General features: G+C 56.3%; 1 protein-coding gene across 2 annotated transcripts in view; it reads left to right on the forward strand.

Moving 5' to 3' along the window:
- The window catches only part of TBCD (tubulin folding cofactor D), a 154,651-nt gene that overhangs the window by 109,525 nt on the left and 23,451 nt on the right, over positions 1–21,675 (forward strand). The window contains exons 18-23 of one of the 2 annotated variants that reach the window (XM_082705650.1): positions 439–519; positions 6,030–6,103; positions 7,441–7,558; positions 9,220–9,280; positions 10,494–10,516; positions 13,874–13,905. In XM_082705650.1, coding sequence (XP_082561776.1) covers positions 439–519; positions 6,030–6,103; positions 7,441–7,558; positions 9,220–9,280; positions 10,494–10,516; positions 13,874–13,905 — 389 coding nt within the window. The remainder of the gene's footprint in view (positions 1–438; positions 520–6,029; positions 6,104–7,440; positions 7,559–9,219; positions 9,281–10,493; positions 10,517–13,873; positions 13,906–21,675) is intronic. The other variant, XM_082705651.1, reaches the window with a different exon arrangement.

The following is a 21,675-nucleotide window of genomic DNA, read 5'->3' on the forward strand; positions in this document are numbered from 1 at the left end:
CCTCAGCCCACTGCTGTGGTCACTGGTGCTGTCTGTGGAACAGCTCCTACGTGGAATCAGGATTTGCTCTCACGTCGGGCTGCTTTGCTCGGCAGGCTGGTCTGAGCGCCGAGTGTGCTGTGTGGTGCGAGCAGTCTCCATCCCTGGGCCGCTGCGGTGTAGCTCTTAGCTCATCTGTTCTAGGTGTTTGGGCGCTTTTGATGTGGTGGCTCTGATGAATGAAGCTGCCGCGGGCTTTTATTTGTAAGTCTTCATGTGGACCTTCGGCTTTATTTCTCCTGGGTAAATACCTACAAGCGGATTTCCGCACATTCACCGTTATGAGGAACCACTCATGCGTCTCTGCGTGCGCCTGTGCGATCCCACCCCTCAGAGCAGGTGTGTGGGGAGCGCGTGCTCCTTCCCATGCTCACCGCCTCTGCACACGGTCTCTTCCAGCATGTTTGTGGCCGGCTTTCCGGAGTACACGCAGCCCATGATAGACCACCTGGTGACCAGGAAGATCAGCCACTGGGACGGGTAAGTTTCCTGTTTTTGCCCTCATCTCATTGGTGATGTATTTTATTAGATTATCTGCCAGATAAGAGTTCCTTTTTTCTCCCCAGACGAGAGATTAACTTGAGCTAAGCCTTGAGTTGGTCTCCTCATTGTAGGTGTCTGATTTTAAGAGGATTTTTGAGAAGTGATAGGCATTCCAGCCTTCATGCCTGATGTGCTGGTTAGTGGTCTGTCCAGTTTTACTTCTGGGGCTCGTAGGTGTGCCGGGTGTCACGTGTTCCCACGTGGACGCTGTCATGTGTGGTGTGTGATGGAGAGCAGCAGCAGGCACTCCACGGCGGTCCCTTCCTCCGGCCACGCCCTGCGCGGCTGCTCGGCCGACAGTGTTCTCCGTTGTCTCCCCGAAGCTAGCAGGCTGTGGCGGCTTTTCCTGATCACGTAGCACTCTTAGGGCCTCGAGCGTTCGCTAGCTCACCGTCCCTTCGGAGGAAGGGCTCCCTGGGCGATCCAGAACACAGAGTGTCCGTGCCGCCAGCTGCGGTTCCGCCCCTGGGAGGACGAGATTGCTTGTGGTAGGAGGGCTGGGTGGGGCTGCCGGTGCGGACAGGACCTCTCACGGCAGCAGGTGCCTGCAGATGGGAGCAGCTCGGCGGGCTGTACGCCTAGAACCCCAGCTTCAGGCTGCGTGTCACTTGGAGAAAGTTCTTTCTGACCTGCTGGGGAGTGTGCTTAGGGCCAGCGCCGTGTGTGACGAGGCTCTCCTTGGGCTCCGGGCGCCTCCGGGAGCAGGACCACCTCCGTGGGGCGCTTGCGTGGGCATGGCCTGCCCACCAGGAGGCCCTTCTCTTGGTTTCCTTGCCGCCATCTCGCTAAGAGTTGGGCCGGTTTCTGACACTTGAGGCCTAACTGCAGAAATTCTCGTAATTAGGACGAAGATCCCATGCACCGAACCTGTGAGAAATTAATTTGTCCACCAGTCAGTAGGGTATTGAAGACCAGAATGGCACATGTATTACTTCCCATGGTGTCGGACTAGACTCTCGAGCTGTTGAAATCTCCAGCTGAGGTCCGAAAGGTCTCGGCCGGCAGTCCGGACACGTCCCTTTCACGTGTTTTGGGTGGGCCTCTCTGGTAGCTGCATTTACATTTATAACGGTTGTCCTGCCCCGGATTGGCGCTTTATCATTATGACACGTTCTTCTCTGTTCCTGTTAGATTTCTTGTCTGAACGTGTGATTTGATACAGTTGTGGCCTAAGGGTCAGCATACTTTCTTTAAAGGGCCAGACAGTAAACATTTTAGGTCACTGTTGCATATATTTTCTCCTTTCTTCTTCTTATGACCTTTTAAAATGTAAAGACCATTCTTAGCTTGGGGCCTTACCGGAAGAAGGGCAGGGGGAGCCCTCGTAGAGCTGCCCACCGGCTGCCCTTTGCTCTCAGCCTGTGCAAGTGCCTGGGTCCTGCGTTGGTACCCGTTCGGACGAAGTCTGCCTTTTGGGTGAGGCCTTAGTCCCTGCGCGTTTCATGTGATCGTCAGCACGGTTCACTTCCGGCCTGTCATCTTGTTCTTTGTTTTTTATTTTTTTCTCATGGCTTTTGTTTTGTTAATTTTATTAAAAAAAAAGATTCATTGTGGACATTTTGTTTTTATTTTTATTTTTTTTTAAAGATTTTATTTATTTATTTGACAGACAGAGATCACAAGCAGGCAGAGAGAGGGGGGGGGGAAGCAGGCTCCCTGCGGAGCAGAGAGCCCGACGCAGGGCTTGATCCCAGGACCCTGAGATCATGACCTGAGCCGAAGGCAGCGGCTTAACCCACTGAGCCACCCAGGCGCCCCGACATTTTGTTTTTAGAATAAGGTTTGAAAACCAGGAAGTTTTCAGGGTGTGTGAGCCGCAGCGTGGAGGGGAATGTTGTCTGGTCCCCCTTTCTGTCAGGTTTGGAGACCCTCAGGGTGACGTCAGCTAACGCTCTCCCGCACACTGGGTTTCATAAAGCATGGTGTGGCTCTGTCGCTCTAGGGTTCTTCAGAGGTGGCGATGTTTTTGCGTCTGTCTTTGGTCTGGGTTCTGTCAGTGAGGAGATGGCAGCCAGACGTGCACACGTAGGGACTTCCCTGTTCTCTGGTTAGCACATGGCTGGCTTGCGGAGAATGGGGGAGCCCTGTGCAGAATTCTTCAGGACCCTGTTGTGTCGTGTCCCTCGACTCGTATAGGGATTCTGTTTTACCTTAAATAGTATCACTTTTAAGAGCTATTGGTCTGTTCTCTTGGGTTTCTTTTTGAAAGTTTTCTGACACCCAAAATAATTTATAGATGAAGATAAACATAACTTAAAAAGTTTTTTGATTATGGGAGAAAGATGTAATATGTGCCATCTGAAGCACTTTCTGTGTGCGGTTCGGAGTGTTACACACATCCCTTGTTTTGCACACGTTATGGCCATTCATCCCCAGAACTTCCTCATGTTGGAAAACTGAAAGTCTGTCCCCGTTGAGCAGGGACTCGTCCTCCCCACCCCCATCGTCCTACCTTCCATCCCCAAGAATGCGATTCCTCCAGGGTCCCAATGTGAGTGGACTGTACAGCGTTTGTCCTTCTGTGAGCGGCTGACCGCACCGAGCATCACCTCCTTACCGCGCGTCCGTGGTGTAGCCCTGACGGGATTCCCTTCCGTGTGAGGGTCGAGTGACACTCCGCGGTGTGCACCGACTGCCCTTTCTTTGCCCGTCATCTGTTGGCAGACCCGGGGCCGCTTCCACCTCTTGGCTGTTGCGCAGACGGCTGCTGTGGGTGTAGGTGTGCAGATCTCGCCTCAAGACTCCACTTCCAGCTCCTGCGGGTAAATGCCCAGGAGTGGAATTACTGGGTCATGCGGTAACCCTATTGTTAGCGTCCGAGGAGCCCCGAGAACCATCCTGGTTTTCCCGATGGCTCTGCCGTCTTATATTCGCACCCCCTACCCGCCCCGCTCACGGTTTCAGTGTCCCCGACGTGGGGATCTCAGCGGACATGAGGCGGCGGCTCGTGGCTCTGATGTGCATTTCCCTGGGGACTGTTGGCAGCGAGCACCTTCTCGGGGGTCAGTTGGCTATTTGTGTATCGTCTTGGGAGAAACGTTTCAAGTCCTTTGCCTGTTTTTTAATGCAGTGCTTGTTTTCGTTGCTGAGTCGTGGGGGTCACGTGTCCAGCACTGCTCAGTTTCCAGATACGTGGTTTGCAGGCGTTTTCTCCCACGCTGCAGGCTGCCGTACGCTCCTGATGATGTCCTTTGATAAACTGAAGTTACAAATTGATCTATTATGTTTGCCCATTTTTACTTTTGAAGAAGTGTTTTTTTTTTTTTAAAGAGATTTTATTTATTTATTTGACAGAGAGAAAGATCACAAGCAGGCAGAGAACCAGGCAGTGGGGGAGGGGAAAGCAGGCTCCCCACTGAGCAGAGAGCCCGATGCAGGGCTCCATCCCAGGACCCTGAGTCCATGACCTGAGCCGAAGGCAGAGGCTTGACCCACTGAGCCACCTAGGCGCCCCCCCCCCATTTTTATTTTGTTGCTTGTGCTTTTAATGTCAAATCCCAGAAGCCATCATTAGATCTAAAGTCAGAAGCTCTTCTACTCTTTTCTTTGGAGTTTTGTAGTTTTAGGTCTTCCTTCTGTTTAGGCTGTAAATACGGTGGTTTTAAGTAGGGAAAGGTGGTTGTGCTTGACGTGGCACTAACTGGGCAGGACACATGTAACTGTACCCGTTGGAGTGGCCGCCCTGGGGCTTTCCCTTGCTGAAACAGTTGGTTCTCTGCTCTGAGACCCGTTAGTCACTCATTCTTCAGAAACAGCTTCCTGAATGTTGACCAAATATTTCTGGGGGCTGCGGGGCTGGTGTTCGTTACCGAGTGGTTGGTGTTGGGCCTGGTGGTCGTGGTCTCTTGGTGCCCAGGACATCCTTGCCTCCAAGAACTCACGGTTCGCTGTCAGAAGTGGACACCCTAAGCTGGACCTGGGGGCCCAGGAGAGGTGGGACGTGGTCCTGCCTGGGTCCGGGGGGCTTCCTGTTTTCATGTTTCTGTGTTCACTCCGTGCTGATGGATATCAGATGTTTAATCTTCAAAACACGGGGGCACCTGGGTGGCTCAGTGGTTAAAGCCTCTGCCTTCGGCTCGGGTCATGATCTCAGGGTCCTGGGATCGAGCCCCGCATCGGGCTCTCTGCTCAGCGGGGAGCCTGCTTCCTCCTCTCTCTCTGCCTGCCTCTCTGCCCGCTTGTGATCTCTGTCAAATAAATAAATAAAATCTTTAAAAAAAGTTGTTTAAAGAAAAAAAATCTTCAAAACACGAAAGTCCTCTTTTGCATGTTTGTTTCCATCTCAGTGTTTTGTCCTGTTTCCGTGTTGTCCTGTTGTCACCCAAAGCCTTGTCGTTCCAGAGATGACTGCTTTCCTCCTCCGTGTCCCCCTGGCGTCTAGAGCCCGGCGGGTAGCATGGGTCAGGGTTTGGTCAGAGGCCATCTGGCCCCAGTGGGCTCAGGAGGCCCTCGAGGTCCCACTCACCAGCCCTGGGGGCTTTTTCTGTCGTTGGATGGGCTGAGCACGTCTGCTGTGTTTTGGTTGGAAGTGATGTGTGCCTCCCGTCTGTTAGCTTGAGCCACGCGACAAGGCTCCTGTGCAGCGCTCCTGGTCCTCCCAGTGTAGGTTTCCTGTGGCTGTGCCCAGTACTCCTGTATCCTGGACCCTTGGGGTGTGGGAGGTTGGAGAGCCCGGAGACGGCGGCAGCGCGCCGTGCAGGCCAGGCTCAGGCCCTCCGTTTGGTGAGTTTGCTTCTCCTTGTTTGTTACGATCACAGAGCTTATTTGTTCATTCATCGGTGTTTGTTTTTGTTGGTGGTTTTGAGCTAGTGGGTGGTTGACACTCCTGTGTTCTGTCTGTGCTCTCTTCACGGGTGCGATAAAGCGCGAGTCATCAGAGCGAAGTGTTGGGTTCATGGTCAAAGGAGCGAGACTGATACAACGCGAAGGTCGAGCAAAGCTTTATTTCGCACCAAGCATCGAGAATCAAACTGACCGGCCAGGGCTCTTGCGAAGAGGCAACCCCTCCCAGCCTTACAGACCATAGAGCAGAGGCCATGTGGTCGAGCCTGGCCACACACAGGTGGCCGATTGAATTATAGTTCACCTTATAGTAGTTATTTGAACTCTCCTATCACTCTGGTCAGAATTGGCGCCCAAAAAGCAGGGCCCACATTCTTGGGTGGTTAGGGAGGTGCTTTCCTGATGGGATGTCTCCACCTGGCTTGACTCAGCCTTGTATTCTGGGCTCTGTCATCTCCCTCTGACCTGACACGTCCTGCTATCTGGGCTCTGTTTTCAGGGGCTGGTCAGTCATATTTTACTGGTTTCCCAGACTTGTCTCTACAGAAGTTCCTCGGCGGGGGCAGGGTCCATCCAAGTTTGCTGCATAAACAGCAGAATGGCTCGCTCTGGCGAAGCAGGCCCTTACAGCAGGAACTGACCATCGTCTCCGTCTCTCCCCCCAGCGTCATCAGAGAGCTGTCTGCGAAGGCTCTGCACAACCTGGCGCAGCGAGCTCCTGAGTACAGCGCCACTCACGGTAGGCGCGCCGGCTGTGCGCATGGCGGGGTGGGGACGTACTCCTGTGCTGGGGTCCGGTCCGGACGGCGAGAGTGACGTGTTTCTGTCTCGCTGAGAAGTGTTTGAATGAAGGACTGGTCTGTGCTTGGTCGGGGACAGAACAGAACCAGATCTCATGAGTGTGGCGGCCTGTGGGCCCTGGGAGCTGATGGCTTCTGCTACGCGTCTCGTGCATTTCAGAAGCAGCTTTTGTTGATGGTGGTGGTGAAGTGATTCTAGTGTATACACTGGACAGGGAGCTGCTTCCTGGCAGCCCCAGCTGTGGGACTGGCCCGCCGGGCTGTTTGCCGGCTCTGCAGGAAAGGAGATCCGCCAGGTCCAGAGTGATCACACCTGTTATCATTAAGGAAAGAGCCCACAATCCAGAATAAATAAGCATCTCATTTCAACGTAGGAAACCGTGTTCAGATTGCTTTAAATCATGCTTATTCTCACTGTTACTAGGGTCACTGGTGGTCACGCTGTGTTCATTAGGGGTTACTGATTTCACTTCTGGGTGCCCCTCACACATCTGGGCCATTATTTTCTAAAGGCCGTCAGCTTCATGGTCTGATCCTGAAATGGGGTGGCAGGGTTCTCTCACTTAACTGTGGTGGGTCATCTTCATGGCCTGAATGAAGGGGCGCTCGTCCTTTCTTCCCGGTTGGAGAGCGTTAACAGGGCGAGGGGCGGCCCCAGTTCTTGAGCACTGGCCATGGCCGGCTGCCGTGTTTGAGTGCCGCTGGCTTGGACGCTGGCTGCTTCTGCAGCCCCCGCAGCAGTGCCTCTGGGTGTTTGTGGAGGTGGAGGCTCAGAGGGACACGGTCTTCCAGGTCGGTGGGGCACAGGTAGTGTGGACGTGGCTTCTTGTGGGTACCCTACCAGCCCGTAAGGGTTTTGTGGGTGGGGGCAGCGGGGAGGGGCATCAGGCTCCCAGGCTGCACATGCCGCACTGCCGTAGGGGCCTGCTGTTCTGCCTCCGTCCTGCTCGGTACCCAAGGCAGAGCAGCTGCTGGCCATTTAGCTACAGCAGAGACTAGTTCTCTCTCTCCACTCTGTCGCTGCCCTGTGTCTTGGGGACCTGGGAATTGGGAAGCTCCCCCTGGTGCCCCCTCCCCTGGCCCATTCTGCCCTCTTCTCTGGGTGCCAGGGAGGGTTTGGCGTGTTGACTCGGGTTCAGTCCTGGCTGTTGCGCGCGTGGCCCTTGCAGAGGTCACTTTCCCTGGGTGTGTCTCCCCTCCGGATCCTGAGTCTGTGAGTCTGACACGGACCCTCTATGCACCTGTTGACGTGTAGTCTGGCCCTTGTCCTTTGCAGTGCTTCCACGCCTGCTGTCCATGACGCAGAGTCTGGACTTGCACACGCGGCATGGAGCCGTGCTGGCCTGCGCAGAGGTTGCCCGTGGCCTGTACCGACTCGCGGTTCAAGAGGGCAGGTAAGAGAAACGCCGCGGTCCCATGGAACCACCGTGGTCGTGAGCTGGGAACCCCATCCACCTTCATGTCTGTTTACCTGTGACCGTACTGCCGGGTCATCAGATTCCCATGTTTTAGCTGATGGAGCTTTTAGTGTCTCTCTCCTCCCATGAGCCGTGCCCACTGAGGGACTGCCACCTCTCCAGTGGAGGCCACTGATGGCCTTATGTGTCAAGTCACTATTTCCTTACATCTCCTTGTCTTTCTGGGTATCGAGTTAGGTCATAAAAGCAAGATACGTTTTCAGAGAGGGTAGTGAGTGGGCCGTATAATCGGTATTCTTTGCTCATTAGGACTTTACATAATTTAGAATACCAGAACATAGAAGTAGTAACATTTCCACTGAGAACTTTTCTGGCTGGTGGAGTTCTTTCTTTCTTTTTTAGAAGATTTTATTTATTTATTGGACAGACAGAGATCACAAGTAGGCAGAGAGGCAGGCAGAGAGAGAGAGGAAGCAGGCTCCCTGCCGAGCAGAGAGCCCGATGTGGGGCTCGATCCCAGGACCCTGAGATCATGACCTGAGCTGAAGGCAGCGGCTTTACTGACTGAGCCACCCAGGCACCCCTGGCTGGCAGAGTTCTAACAAACAATGGGGGAGCACGTGCTGTTGGGCCATTGGAGTGGCCCCAGACATGCTGTGTTTTGTAAGTTTGTAGGGCTACCATCTGGGTTTCTACTTCTCTCTCGAGCCAGCTTTATCACAAAAGCAAGAGCTCACAACAACACCATGTGTCCCCCACCTGTGCTCTGGATTATAGTTTGAGGAGTGCTGTGTTTTAGTCCCATCACATCACTCTGGATGATTCCCTGGGGGCCAAGTGAGGCAGGGTGCTGGCGACAAGCCCCGGAGCTTTGGTCGGGTTCACCCCTTTGTGCCCCACAGCCTAGGCACATCCACATGGGGATGAAATGGCACCTGTGGGCCAGGCCAAGGACTTGGTGTGGATGGCAGTGCTCTCTGTGGTCAGGCGGAGCCCAGGCGAGAGGCAGAGCCCTGCCCAGTGCAGTGGCAAAAAAACACACCAGGGCATCACAGCCTGGGGAAGCTGCCACAAGGGCAGGTCAGAGACACCAGCTCCGGGGCTTTTTCCGGGGACTGGGATGTGGGCGGCCTCTGTCTGGTGTGGACCCACACCCCAGACTCCCAGAAGGAAGCAGTTTCAGCATAAGCCACCTGGTTTGTGCCAACCGTCTAGGCACAGAGAATCCCCTTCCACAGGGAAGGATGGGAGGCCTCCTGAGATCCAGGTTCCTGGACGCAAGCTGAGGGCCACCTGTGCCTTCCAGGGTGGCAGTGAGGCCGCTGTGTGAGCTTTTTTCTGGTCACGAGGGCCTCAGCTCAGCATCGGACAGTCATGTGGGCTGCTGTGTGGCCCTGCGGGTCTCGGCTCTACAGCAGGGTCTCCTTTTGTCCCCATCCCAGGGCTGTGTCCATCATTGCTGCATGGGTCATGGCTTTACGGGAAGGCCCATACACCGGCCTCTCTGAGGAGACGCTGCTCTAGGGGGTTACGCTCTGTAGGTGTTCGGGGGAGCCAATGAAGACCTTTGGGAGCCCGAGGCTCCTCTGGTGCTTGTTGTCCTCAGGGTCTCAGCTGTTGTGTTTGAACCCCTGCAGGCCCGTCGCAAGCTACCTGGATGCAGCTGCCGTGCAGGGCCTGAAGCAGATTCACCAGCAGGTTTGTGCGCAGCCTGCTGGAGTGCCCCTTTCTGCAGGTCCCCTGGTGCCTGGGACTGTCCCCTGCCCTTACAAGCCCTCTCCCCTCTGTAGCCCTGATGGGAGCCCCAGGGAGTGACGGGGACAGGTCCCACTCAGAGCAGTCCTGGGGTCCGTTGCTCAGAAGCAGGCTTCTTCTTTGGCCTCACTGGCAGCTCTTCTGGGATCGGGGGGCCTTCTGGAGCCGGCGCTGCTCGGGGCAGTGCAGCTGACAAGGCCGCCCCTCCCTCGTGCTCATCTTTCTGAGCTGCCTGGCCACACTGGTCCCCTCGGAGCCCAGCGACTCCGGCATGTCCCACGCCTCTGTCATGGGCATGGCCAGTTATCGTGGAGGTGGCCTGTAGAATAGTGTGATGGCTTTAACTCCCACTTGTGCCTCCACAGTGGGACTGCAGTCTGGACGTGCGCCCAGCATCTGTGCTGGCACATCTCAGGGTTGCGGGGGGACGTGGGTCCATTCGTGTGGGTTTTTGAGATTTTTCCAAAGCTCTGCGATTCAGAAGAGGTGAAGTGTGAACTACAGGCCCGATGTTACCAGGTGCCCTCAGAGTCACTCAAGACGACTTAGATGGGCTGAATGTCTGTTGTTCCAAATAGAGTTCTGTGTTCTTGAAGATTTGTCTCTGTGCGTATAATGCACATTTTGATACTAGATTGTCATTCTGCGTGTGCTACTGACTTCATGATTTTGGCAAACCCACGCGGTAGGGCTCCCGAGGGTGGAGTGTGAGGGTGCGGCCGCCGGGTGGGGCGTCTCCCGGGCTGGGGGTCCTCTGTGGAGGGCAGGAGGCAGCTGAGCCTGTCCCCTTGAGTTTTTGGGGGACACGAAGGTGTGGATCAGGCTCCATCCCATCTTGGGGAGACGGATGCTGGTGGTCCCGGCTGCCCCAGAGGCTGTCTGGGGATCCTGGAATCAGGATACAGTTCGCTCCTGGCTCCCCTCTCTGTGCCTTGGTTTCCCCTTCCAAGTGGGGACACTGGGAAGCCGTCACAAGGAGCTTGCCGGGAGTGGAGTGGGCCCCGCCGTCAGCTCTCTGAGGAACCCAGCCTGAGAAGCACTTGGTCCTGCTGTGTCCTCCTCACCCTCACCCTCGTTTAGTGACTGTCTATACCTACTGTCTCATTTAAAAAAAAAAAAATCAGTGAACTTAAATAACTCTTACTTTTCGTTTTAGCTCTACGATCGTCAGTTATATAGGTAAGCTTCACAAACCCCACGTTCTTGTGTTTTGTGTCATGAAGGAAAGTTCTCTGTCAGTGAAGGTGGGGCTGGCCTGTTAGGGCTCCTGTCCCGTCACCCCACGGGTAAATTTACCTGGCCTGTGCTACTTTATCTGAAGGGGCTTCACACTCAGAAGATGTGAAGGTTGAACTAGCCCCGTTGGTATTTTTAAGCTCTGTTGTGGTTTCCGTGTCCTGTGGTAGACGTGGATGTGTGTGGTCTGATGGGCGCCGGTCGTGGCAGATGCCTGTGTGGCTGCAGCGCCCCGCCAAGCAGCTTGTGTCACCCTGACGCTTTCCTCCCGCCCCCGTGGTGTCCCCAGCCCTGCGGCCCCATCTGAGCATTTTGTCTGTGGTGCTGCCTCTTGTGGGTCTCGTGCAGCTGGAGTCGCACTGGGACGTCCTTGAGGTCGGGCCGCTCGCACGTAGCGTGAGGTTGCAGGGTTTGCCTGTGTGTGGTGCGCTCCGCGGTGTTGCCTCTGTGTCGCCATGCTTGGCGCGTTCATCTGCCCACCAGGTCCGGGGGGTTGGGTTATCTAGCTTCTGGCGACCCGGGATATGGGTGCTGTGAACGTTGGTGGCCAAGTCTTGGTGCGGACTTGTGTTTCCGCTTTTGTTGGGTTAATCCCGGGGGGGCGGCATTTTTAAGGCCCCAACAGACTTGTCCGGAGGGCTGTGCTGTCTGCGTCCAGCAGCCGTGTCAGGGAGTGTTCCCTGTCCTCACCACGTGTGGTGGGCTGGGAGCTGTCCCCGTGGGTGGGTGTGCAGGGGCCGCCCGGCACAGCCCCGAGTTGCGGCCCCCTGCCAGCGGCTGACTGGTGTCTTCTCCTGTGTGACTGGGCATCTCATCTTCTGTCTTCTTCTGTGAGCTGATGGTTCGCATCTTTTGCTTATTAAAAAAGTCATGGTCTGTCTGCTCACCGAGCTGTCAGCACTCCACGTATTCTAGATGTGAGATGGAACCACCCAGAATTGTCTCCGAGGCTGGGACTCGCCTTTTCATTTCTCGCAGTGCCTTTTTTTTTTTTTTTTTTTTTTTAACATTTCGTTTATTTATTTGACAGACAGATACCACAAGTTGGCAGAGAGGCAGACAGGGAGGGGGGGAAGCAGGCTCCCCGCTGAGCGGAGAGCCCAATGTGGGGCTCGATCCCAGGACCCTGACACCATGACCCAAGCCGAAGGCAGAGGCTTTAACCCACTGAGCCACCCATGCACCCCTCGTAGTGGCTTTTTAATATAACTATACAGGGTAGTGAACATGGCCTGTTCTCTGTTGTTCTTGATGTGTCCATGTGTCCATCTGTTCATCTCTCCCTGAAAGTGCACAGCCTGCTTTGACCCTGGCCAGGGTCTCAGACCTACTCGGGTCACCTGAGTAGATCTGAAAGAAGTCTCGGCATGAGAAGCCCTGGGAGGGGGGCCGAGAGGCAGTGGTTCTGGTCTGAGCCCCTGGCCAGGGTCTAGCTGGCATTGTCCTCTGCTGATTTGGCAGCTGTTCTAAGTTAAAGTTGGTCTTCTGGAACCCTGTCTTGCTCCAGAATTCCCTTTTCTGGACAGCTCTGTCTGTGGCTCAGTTGCCCAGATACACAGCCTCTCTTCCCAGTGACAGATTCCTCCCCACCCCAGATAGCCTGTGCTTGAGCAAGTATGTAAGTTTGAGTGGGGCTCGTCTGCATCCTGTGAGCACCCGTGGGACGTGGCTGGGCCCGTGTCAGGACCTCCTGCGGCTCCGCGGGCCCTGTGCTTGGTGCACAGAGGAGTCTGAGGTCTTGGGAAGCCTCCGTAGTGTGGTTCCAGTGACCTGTCCTTCCTCTCTGCTTGGGGCGGCGTATTTGAGTCGCCCTGCAGACCGTGCCCACCTCCTTACGGGCTCACGGGTCCTGCTTTCTTCCCCACACGGGTTAGTGGACGTTTCACCAGAAGTAGCTGGTGGAGACTTGTGTGCGCCTTGACAGACCGCAGCTGCTCAGTGTGGCTTGAGCCCAGGGAAGGAGGGTGGCGTGGCTGCGCCTCCTGGCATGGACACGGCTGCTCCGGCTTCATACCTTCCCTTGCTGGCTGGCCGGGAGCGGTCCGCCCCTGGGGAGCTGCCGCTGGGCTCTCTGCTCTTCCAGACGCTGTCCAGGCTGGCTTCCCACCTGTTCTGACAAAGAAGAGGAGCAAGTCACTCTCGAGTAGGGAACATGCTCATTTCTTCCCGGTGAAATGCTTGCTCCCCTGGAATGATAAACCGTGGTCCAGCAGACAGGGAGCCTGAGGCAGGCACCGCTGGACAAGGGGATGCCCTAGTGCGCCAGCTTTGTCTGATCGCCGATGGCTTGTGGTGGTGCTCCCGAGCAGGTTACCAGTTCTAAAAACATCTGTGCTGGGTTTCTTTTTTTTAATATTTTATTTATTGGGCGCCTGGGTGGCTCACTCATTAAGCGGCTGCCTTCGGCTCAGGTCATGATCCCAGGGCCCCAGGATCGAGCCCCGCATCGGGCTCCCTGCTCAGCGGGGAGCCTGCCTCCCTCTCCCGCTCCCCCTGCTTGTGTTTCCGTTCTTGCCGTCTCTTTCTGTCAGGTAAGTAAATAAGATCGTAAAAAAAAGTAAAGATTTTATTTATTTATTTGACAGAGAGAGACATAGCAAGAGAGGGAACAGAAGCCGGAGGGAGAGAGGGGGAGGCAGGCTCCCTGCTGAGCAAGGAGCCCAATGTGGGACTCGATCCCAGGACCTTAGGATCATGACCTGAGCTGAAGGCAGCCGCTTAACGACTGAGCCACCCAGGCGCCCCCATCTGTTCTGTTTCTAAATTTGGTTTAAATTTCTCCTGGACTCAGCGGGCAGGTGACCCTGGTCTTGGTTCCCCACCCCGAGCCTGGGAGTGCCCGTGGCTTGCCTACACTCTCCCCGCAGCAGACTGTTTTCCACATCAGGAGCCTTCCTTTCCCGGATCTCACCCAGTTTCTGAATTGCTTAAGGCAGAAGGCAGAGAGTCCTGTCTCTTCTCTAATGGGCATTAGGGATTGTTTCCTTGGCTGATGGTGGTGACTTGTCCCTTGGTGTCCCAAGAGTGAGACTGAGCAGTATTTGGAAGCTGTGCCGTGTGACTGTGCAGTGCGGTAAATGACACGAAGGATGATCGTGGCCAGTGAGCCTGGGAGTCAGAATGACCTCATCCGGAGGATGGTCGCAGCACATTTTCTGTTGACTCACATAAAGGCCGTATTGCTGGCAGTGAGACGTGTGGGTGGGCAGCATTTTCTCCCTCTGTCACTCAGTGAGGGGATTTGATGTTGTGGTGTCCAGGAAACAGGTTCTAACTCTGAATGTTTTCATTAATTTTCAGGGGTCTAGGAGGAGAACTCATGAGACACGCAGGTAGGTCTGAGCCGTGGGCTCGCACGTGACAAAGTCCTGGGGGCGTTTGCCTCGCCCTCTCCGGGGCTGCCTGGTCTTTGTGGTCCTCTGGGTCGGAGTTTCCCTGGCAGTGCGGGTGGTCGCACACTGTAGCTTCCGCGACCGCCCGCCCACCGCGCCCTGTTCACTGCAGGATCGTTGGGCTCCCTTGTGTTTCGATGTATTTTGGTAGCCACTGGGTCAGCGGCTGGGCTGGGGTCGGTGAACGGTGGGGTGATCTGTCTTTCCATCTTCTGCGCAGCATGTATACAGCGGAAGGTCGTTTTTCAGATTATATTTGGGTGTTCACAGGGAGTTCAGACGGTGCCGGTGTGTGAGCTTTCCTGGCACCGTCCCAGCTAAGCCCACGGGAGAGCCCAGTGCACCTCCACTTGTCAGGGCCTGGCTATGCGCAGGCGGGCGGGCCTGGATGCAGCGGAGCCCCTCACCAGGGAGCTGAGAGGTCAGGGAGGGCCTGAAGGCTCTGAGGGCAGGCCCCTGATGGGCACGTGCCCGGGGCTGGGCTGGTGGGAGAGGGGCGGCCCCACCGGTCCTGTGACCCTCCCAGGCTCCCTGAGTGCGCCGTGCACTGACCTCGGGCCCGGACCCTCTGGCATGTGTGCTTGCTCGTTCCTTTTCTTCCTGGAGTTCTTGTCCCCTGGCTTCTGGAACAACCCACTGCACTGGTTCTCACTGTCCCTTGTGTGCCCTCCCTCCCTTGTGGCTGGCCCCACACTGTCCCTTTCCCCTCCGCACCCCTGAGGGGCTTCTATGCCTCGTGGAGGAAGGAGGTTGCAGTGCTCTCATTTGCCCCAGATCCTTTCTTTACAAAGAGCTGCAGTTTTCCAACTTCCACTTCAGTCCTCGTTCGGGGTTCATGGTTCTAAGGAGCAGTGATCACAGGCAGATCTCGCGTGGCCACAGAGAAGGTCTCGCTGAGCTCCCTGTGCTCCAACCTCAGAGGCGGGCTGCAGGCCTCTGACCTGCCGAGCTGTGCGTGGCTCTGTGCTGCTCCAACCTCCATGCGCGGCCCTAGCTGGCAGTGGGGACTTTTTGCGGGACGGGCTTGTGTCCCTCTGCCCCAGGAGCAGCAGTGTGGTGAGCGCAGTGTCCCCAGAGAAGGGGACAGTCCTGGCCAGTGGGAGGACGCCAGGGATCCCAAGCAGCCACCAGGCTGACGTGTGCTGGGCTCCTTGAGGACAAGGTGGTCCTTTGGGTCAGGACGAGGTGGTCCCTTGGTCAGTGAGCAGGAGGTGTGTGGGTAGGGCCTGGGTAGGTAGGACAGGCAAAGTAGGCCCTGAGGAGCCGGGGGCACAGTGAGGGCGTGTGGGCAGGACCTTGGGGCCATAGCTGGTCACAGCAGAGGTCTTGAAGTGTTCTGGTGTGGTGACGGGGTCGGGAGCTCTGCCCCCAGGATTGCCCCGCATCCCTGAGTCAGACCACACAGGACAGCACTTGTCTGACCTGCGAGCAGGAAGAAGTCATGGGCTCCTGGAACTCTGTTTGAAGATTTTATTTATTTATTTACAGAGAGAGATCACAAGCAGGCAGAGAGGCAGGCAGAGAGAGAGAGAGAGAGAGAGGAGGAAGCAGGCTCCCCGCTGAGCAGAGAGCCTGATGTGGGGCTTGATCCCAGGACCCTGGGATCATGACCTGAGCCGAAGGCAGAGGCTTTAACCCACTGAGCCACCCAGGCGCCCCCTGGGACTCTGTTTGAAAAGCGACGTCATCTACACGTGAGTCTGTGCCCTTGTCGCCTCTGCAGCTTGGCTGTGCTCAGGGGCACTGGCGACCTCAGCAGGGCACGTGCGGCCCGAGGGGCAGCAGGCGCACAGCCACGCCCGCAGGGGAGGAGCAGCGACACAGTGAGGAGACAGGGTGTGCCGCCGCACGCCACGTTGGTGCCGGCCCGTGAGAAAGACCGGGGGAGCCACTTGCTGAGGAGACGTGGCAGAGGAGCCGTGAAGGCGGAGTGGACGCTGGGGTGCGGAGGGCGGGCCTCGGACAGGCAGGGGCAGCGGGAGAGCTGAACAGAGCTCCTTGCAAGTCTGAGTCTGTTGTGAAAGGCGCGCCCGTCTCCTCGCGAGGCCGGGGGCCTTCAGATGCCCAGCGGTTTGTTACAGGCGCAGGTCTACAAGGCTTCTTCCAAGGAGGTTGTTTCCTTTTCGGCGTTTCTCTTTACAAATGCAAGGAAGGAGGCCCTGACATGCCATGGACCGTTCCACACGGTGCCAGGAGGAGAGCCTGACGTGAGTTCCACATCCGTTCCTAACGAAGACAGCCTGTCGCGAGGACCTGGAGGGCTGTGTCCTCCCTGACCCCACCTGCCCCGAAGGGCTTCATCGGCCATACAGATGGGCTGCTGGTGGCCAAGTGCCTGAGGCACTGAGTGAGCGTTGCTTCCGAATGGGGGAGGGTAGAGAGAAGGCCCGTGTCCCGCGGCCCTCGGCCCGCAGGCAGGGCCCGAGTCCACTTCCCGGATTCCTGCCTGGGCGTCCTGGTTGGCCTGTGGCAGCTTCTCTCCCTGTGAGCTCCCGTGCTCCCGTGGGCTCGACGGAGAATAAACTCCAGATGGAGAGCTGATTTCTGTGAGCTGACCGCTGTAGCCACTGAGGGGCCAAGATCAGCATGTGGCCCTTGGACAGGCACTTGTTTGCCGCCCTCGGGTGCAGAGCTGTCGAGGCTGCCCTGCATGCTGCCTGCGGCCCGCGATCCGCAGCCCCTTTCTGCATCTCCCAGTGGGGCTCTCATGGGCCCGGCGCAGGCTCTCCAGGGGGCCACCAGAGCCAGGCTGCACTGCTCCTCGGGCCGGGCCGCTGGAGGCGCAGTCCCTGTCGGCTGCAGGGGTTCCTGCACCACTGTTGGCACACTGGGGTCCCATCAAGGAGCAGGGTGGGCCTCGTGGAGTGGTGGGCTGTGTGCGCTGCGCCTGCTGCAGTGTGGGCACGGCTCCCCGGCCCGGCCGCCCAGCGGCTTCAGCACCCCTAGGCGGTGTTGGGCCTGTGTCGCCCACCGTGCTGGCTCGCTCTCAGCAGCTCCAGGGAAGCGGCTTCTCAAGACCGGAGATGGCCAGCAGAAGCAACACGGGGACCGCCAGGCCCTTCCTCACGTGCTGGCAAGGTGCACTCCGGAGTCTGCACCACGTGGGCTGCCCCTGCCGGTCCCCGCCCCCGCCCAGGACAGCGCGCGGTGCCTGCCTGTCCCCTAGGCCCGCCCAGCCATGATCCCTGGGGAAGCAGGGAGTCACCGCCTGTTCTCAGCTGCTTTCTGGTGGCATTTGGCGAGGCTTGAGACACGGCCTTCCTCCCTCCTCGTTCACCCGCCGCACCCACCACTTAGCTGTGCCAGAGTGAGGACGACATAGAGAAATGCTTTGTTTTGTGCAAAGAGGAAAGGAAAAAAGCCCTTACTGCTGCTGTGCTGTGTTCATAGCCCCGAAGGTTGCTGTGGCTCGGGGTCTGTGGGGGGGGGTGCCCTCCATCTGCCCCTCCCACTTTCCCATGCTGCTCTGTTCTAGGGGCTGCCTGGAAGGGGGGGCACCGTGGGGGGCGCATCCTGGGGGTGCCGCTGCTCTTGGGTGGGGTACTGCTTTTGGGTCGGTGGGAACTGTTGCCAGGTCGGTACGGGGAGGAGGAAGGCGAGGTCCTCCGGGGCGTGTAAGGATTGTCACTTAGTCCCCGGAGGAAAGAAGCCGGAGCATTTTCTTGAGCACATATTACTAGTTTGGCTCATAGTGTGGGACACGAGGACCCAGACACGTCCTGACACGTTAGCTCTTGTCCTGTCTTCCAGCGTCATACATGTTTTAAGTCACACAAGACATTCCTGTTTTATGTCGTGAAGATTCACGGAAGTGTGCCCACATGCCTGCCTTGGAAGAGGTCTCGTTACTCCTGCATTTCTGAGCGTCGGAGGCCCTTTCCTTTGTGTTCCCTGTTCTCGTGTTTTCCGTGGCGTGTGTCTGCTGGCCGTAAGCCCTCTCATTTGTCCGAAATGTCTTTTTCATCTTCATTCCTAAAGGGTATATTGCTGGGTGTGGAACTCAAGTTCCACATTGATTGATTTATACTTTAAAGACAACTGTATTGTTTTCTCCGTTTCTTTCCTGTTTTGTCGCTGTTCTTTTCCTGTTCCTCGCTGCTCTGATGGAGACCGTCTGTGAATCTTCTCCGGCTCCTTTGTGTCTGTTTTTTGCGGCTCACACAGCACACGGGAGTGCCAGGGCTCTGTGCCCTGTGTGCCGGCCGGCCGTCTGGGTCACTTGTGGCAGAACTCATCTGTTGTTTCCCCAAGTTACGCTCTCCTGCTCTTCTTTCTCCCACACCGTCCGGCGCACCAGGCTCGGCAAGGCAGACCTGCATCAACGGCCTTCACGTCGGTCCTGCCTCCTCCCCTTGCCTGTCCGTTTCCATGTGGGGTTTGTGCCCCACAGTCCACGGCACGGCTCTCTCTTCCGCTGGCTCTCACTTGTTATTAAATTTGTCCATTGAATTCCTGGTTCGTGTGTGTGTGTGTGTGTGTGTTGAAGTAGGCTCCACACCCACATGGGGCTTGAGCTCACGACCCTGAGATCAGGCCTGAGCTGAGCTGAGAGTTGGACGCTCAACGGACTGAGCCACCGTGTGCCCTCTAATTCTCGTGATTCTGTTTCAGAATCTGTTTACTTTTTAATAGTTTCTGTATTACTGTTAAAGTTTTTAATGATTTCCTTTGCCTTTTTGAACAAAACGAGCATTTAAGATCTGTCTAATAATGCTAATGTGATTGTGGTTGTGTAGGACACTGTGTGTGAAGACTTGGAGAAGGACTTGGAGGCTCAGGACTGTTCGTTCCCCCAGAGAGTCTTTCCGTGGGCTTCTGGCTGGAGGCAGGGGCTGTGAATGGACTGGGGCACGTCCATCCCTGTCAGGGCGTGAGCGGTTCTGTGCCGGCTGGAGCCAGTGGGCCTGTGTCTAGGTTTGTGTAGGATGTGGTCCTTCGGATTCAAAGCCTGTGTGAGGGTTTCCTGGCTTCTGTCAGGCGCTCTGTCCCAGGGGCCTGTAAGGGCTCCTGCGCACCCTGGCCATCTTCCTGGGTTTTCCCGTGCTTGCCTTCTCTGGAGTCACCCCAGCTGCTTGGTGGAAGTGGCTCATCTCGGAGCTGTGGCCGCCGTCTTGGCCTGGGGCTCTCTGTTTCCTTGGCAGCTTCTAAGCTGTGTGATGGAAGCACACAGTGACCTTTGGTCCAGCTTTTTAAAAATGTTGTCTTGGCTGGTGGGTTGATCTGAATGACCTAGTCTGTAACTTTTTTTTGACTTTTTATTTTGAAATGATTGTTGACTCACAATCAAGGAGTTATAGAGCCGTATGTTTTTTGTTTGTTTCTAAAATATTTTATTTTTAAATAATCTTTACACCCAACATAGGGCTTGAACTCATAGCCCTGAGATCGAGAGTCACACACTTCCCATTGAGCCAGCCAGGCACTCCCCCCGCGCTTTTTTTTTTTAACTTGATAGAATACATTTAAGGTTCACGTGCAGGACAAATCTGCAAGAAAAATATTTTTTAAAAATATTGAGGGGTTGGGGGCACCCAGATGGCTCAGTCAGTAAAGAGTCTGCCTTTGGCTTGGGTCATGATCTGAGGGTCTTGGGATCGAGCCCCATGGGGTGGGGGGTTCCCTGCTCCGGAGGGGTGCTGGAGCGAGCCTCTTTCTCCCTCTGTCCTTCCCCGGCTCCTGCTTTCTCTCTCTCTCTCGCTCAGATAAATAAAATCTTTAAAAAAATAAATAAAATCTCGAGGACTTGGATTTTCCAGTCCTTGAAACATTCTAAAACCATTCAGAGCAGAGTGGCATTTTCTTCGGAGCAGGCAAACAGGCTGGTAGAGCAGAAGACAGGGTCAGAAGCGGGTGCCGATGTGATGACACGCATGAGATCTGATATGTGACAACACAGAGCACTTCCTGTGCTGGTGTGGAAGGTGGCTTGTGGAGGAGCGACGGCGTCACGGAGGGAAAGGGAAAATCACAACCCCGCCTCCTACAGATCCAGAACTAAGTTTCTGATGAAAACCCCCAATACAAAAAATACAATTTAAAAAGCTTCAAAGGAAAAAAAAATAAAAAAAATAAAAAACTTCAAAGAAATTTTAGGAGACATTCAGGAAAGCGTTGGTCCCTAAAAATCTTAATGCGGAAAATTTCAAATCTTCACAAAAGCGCAGAAAAAGCTCGTGGAGCCGGCGTCAGCTGTGCCCCGTTCCAGCGAGTCTCGTCGGCCACGTGTCTGTCCTCCCTGCGTCGCGAAGCGGACGGACGGCGCCTCTTGAGCTCCTGCTCCGACAGCTCCTGCTGGGGAGGGCTGCAGTGCCGTTTGCTCTGTTCTTGGCTTCTGGTGCACGGCCTCCCAGCAGAACGGGAAGGAGCCGCGGAAAGTAGTGTGTCCACACACGTACCAAAAACTGAGTGTGTAAGCCAGCAGGTGTAACATGGAGTGAGAGGAAACCCTTGTGCTGCGGTGAGGGGAAGGGTGACTGTTTATGGGGTGTGCAGAGCCCTAAAAACGGCCAGAGCAGATGCAGGGAGATTGCACGTGAGCGCAGAACTGGAGAGCCTGTGCCCCGGCGGCTAGTGCGGACCAGTGTCCAGCCTCCCCCGGCAAGCAGAGCTTGGCGGCTCCGGCCCTGGGGCGTGCCCGCCCCAGGCTCTCCAGTGCGCCCGCTGCTCTGGGCATCACTGCTGAGGCTCGACCTGCAGAGCCGTTTGAGGGCACACAGGCTGCCAGCGTCCGCAGGCACGTGTGGCCGCTGCCGGTGCAGTGACCGAGAGCAGAGTGGGGGACACTCGCCCGTCAGGGGCCTTCCTGGACTAGTTCTGCACCCATGGCATGAGGTTGCCAGGTGTCGGTTCTGTTGTTGGAAGAGCAGGATGGTGGCCGGAGGGTCTCCCAGTGCTAGGCGGGACCTCATTCCTGGGCCTGGGTACTGGGAGTCAGAAGCTGCGTGGAGGGGGACCAGTTCATCTCTGGTCGGCAGCACCCCGGGCGCACGTGGGCTGCGCGGTGGCGCTTTCACTCCGTGCTGGCTGGCTCGTGGGTCCCTGCGTGGTGGCCGCAAGCGCCCAGCACACTGTGAACTTCAGGGAGAACTGTTGTCAGCACAGGGTCTGGAGGCACTTGCCCCGCTCGTCTTGCTGTCCAGATGAGGCCTGATGGAGGGACAAAAAGGTGGGGGTGTAGAGAGACCCTGGAAAGGGGGTGTCTGTGGGGAAGCAGCACTGTTCTTTCCTGCTTCTGTAGAAGCACGAGGGTGGGTGTGGCCGTGCCAGGTGCCCAGGGGTCGTCACCAAAATGCCGGTGGCGTTTTTTTTCTCTGATGTTTTCCTGTAGTGTTGCAGTTTTTTCAGCAAATACAAATTATTTATGCCATCAAGAAAAACCGTACTGTATCCAGTTCAGTGTGACGGATGTGGTGGGTACAGGGCCTCCCTCTTGTGAGTGGGTGATCGGGGAGAGGGCTCTGGAGTGGCTGTGTTGGAGGCATGGAGCCCGCTGGGACGCAGGGCAGCTTGCCGGAGCGGTGGGGCCGTCCGGGTCGGCAGGCAGTGCGGCAGGAGAGGGCAGCCTGTCGGAGGGCCGCCAGTGGGTGCTCAGAGCTTGTGGGTTCCACCATGCACTTTGGTGGGTTTCTGTGCTGTGGGTGGTGTTTTTAACCTCCTGACTATATTGGACCAACTTCTGCCCATGGGTGTGGTAATCCTTTCTTTAGTTAA

This window comes from Mustela nivalis, assembly GCF_964662115.1.
Source record: "Mustela nivalis genome assembly, chromosome: 17".
NCBI classification, from domain to species: domain Eukaryota; kingdom Metazoa; phylum Chordata; class Mammalia; order Carnivora; family Mustelidae; genus Mustela; species Mustela nivalis.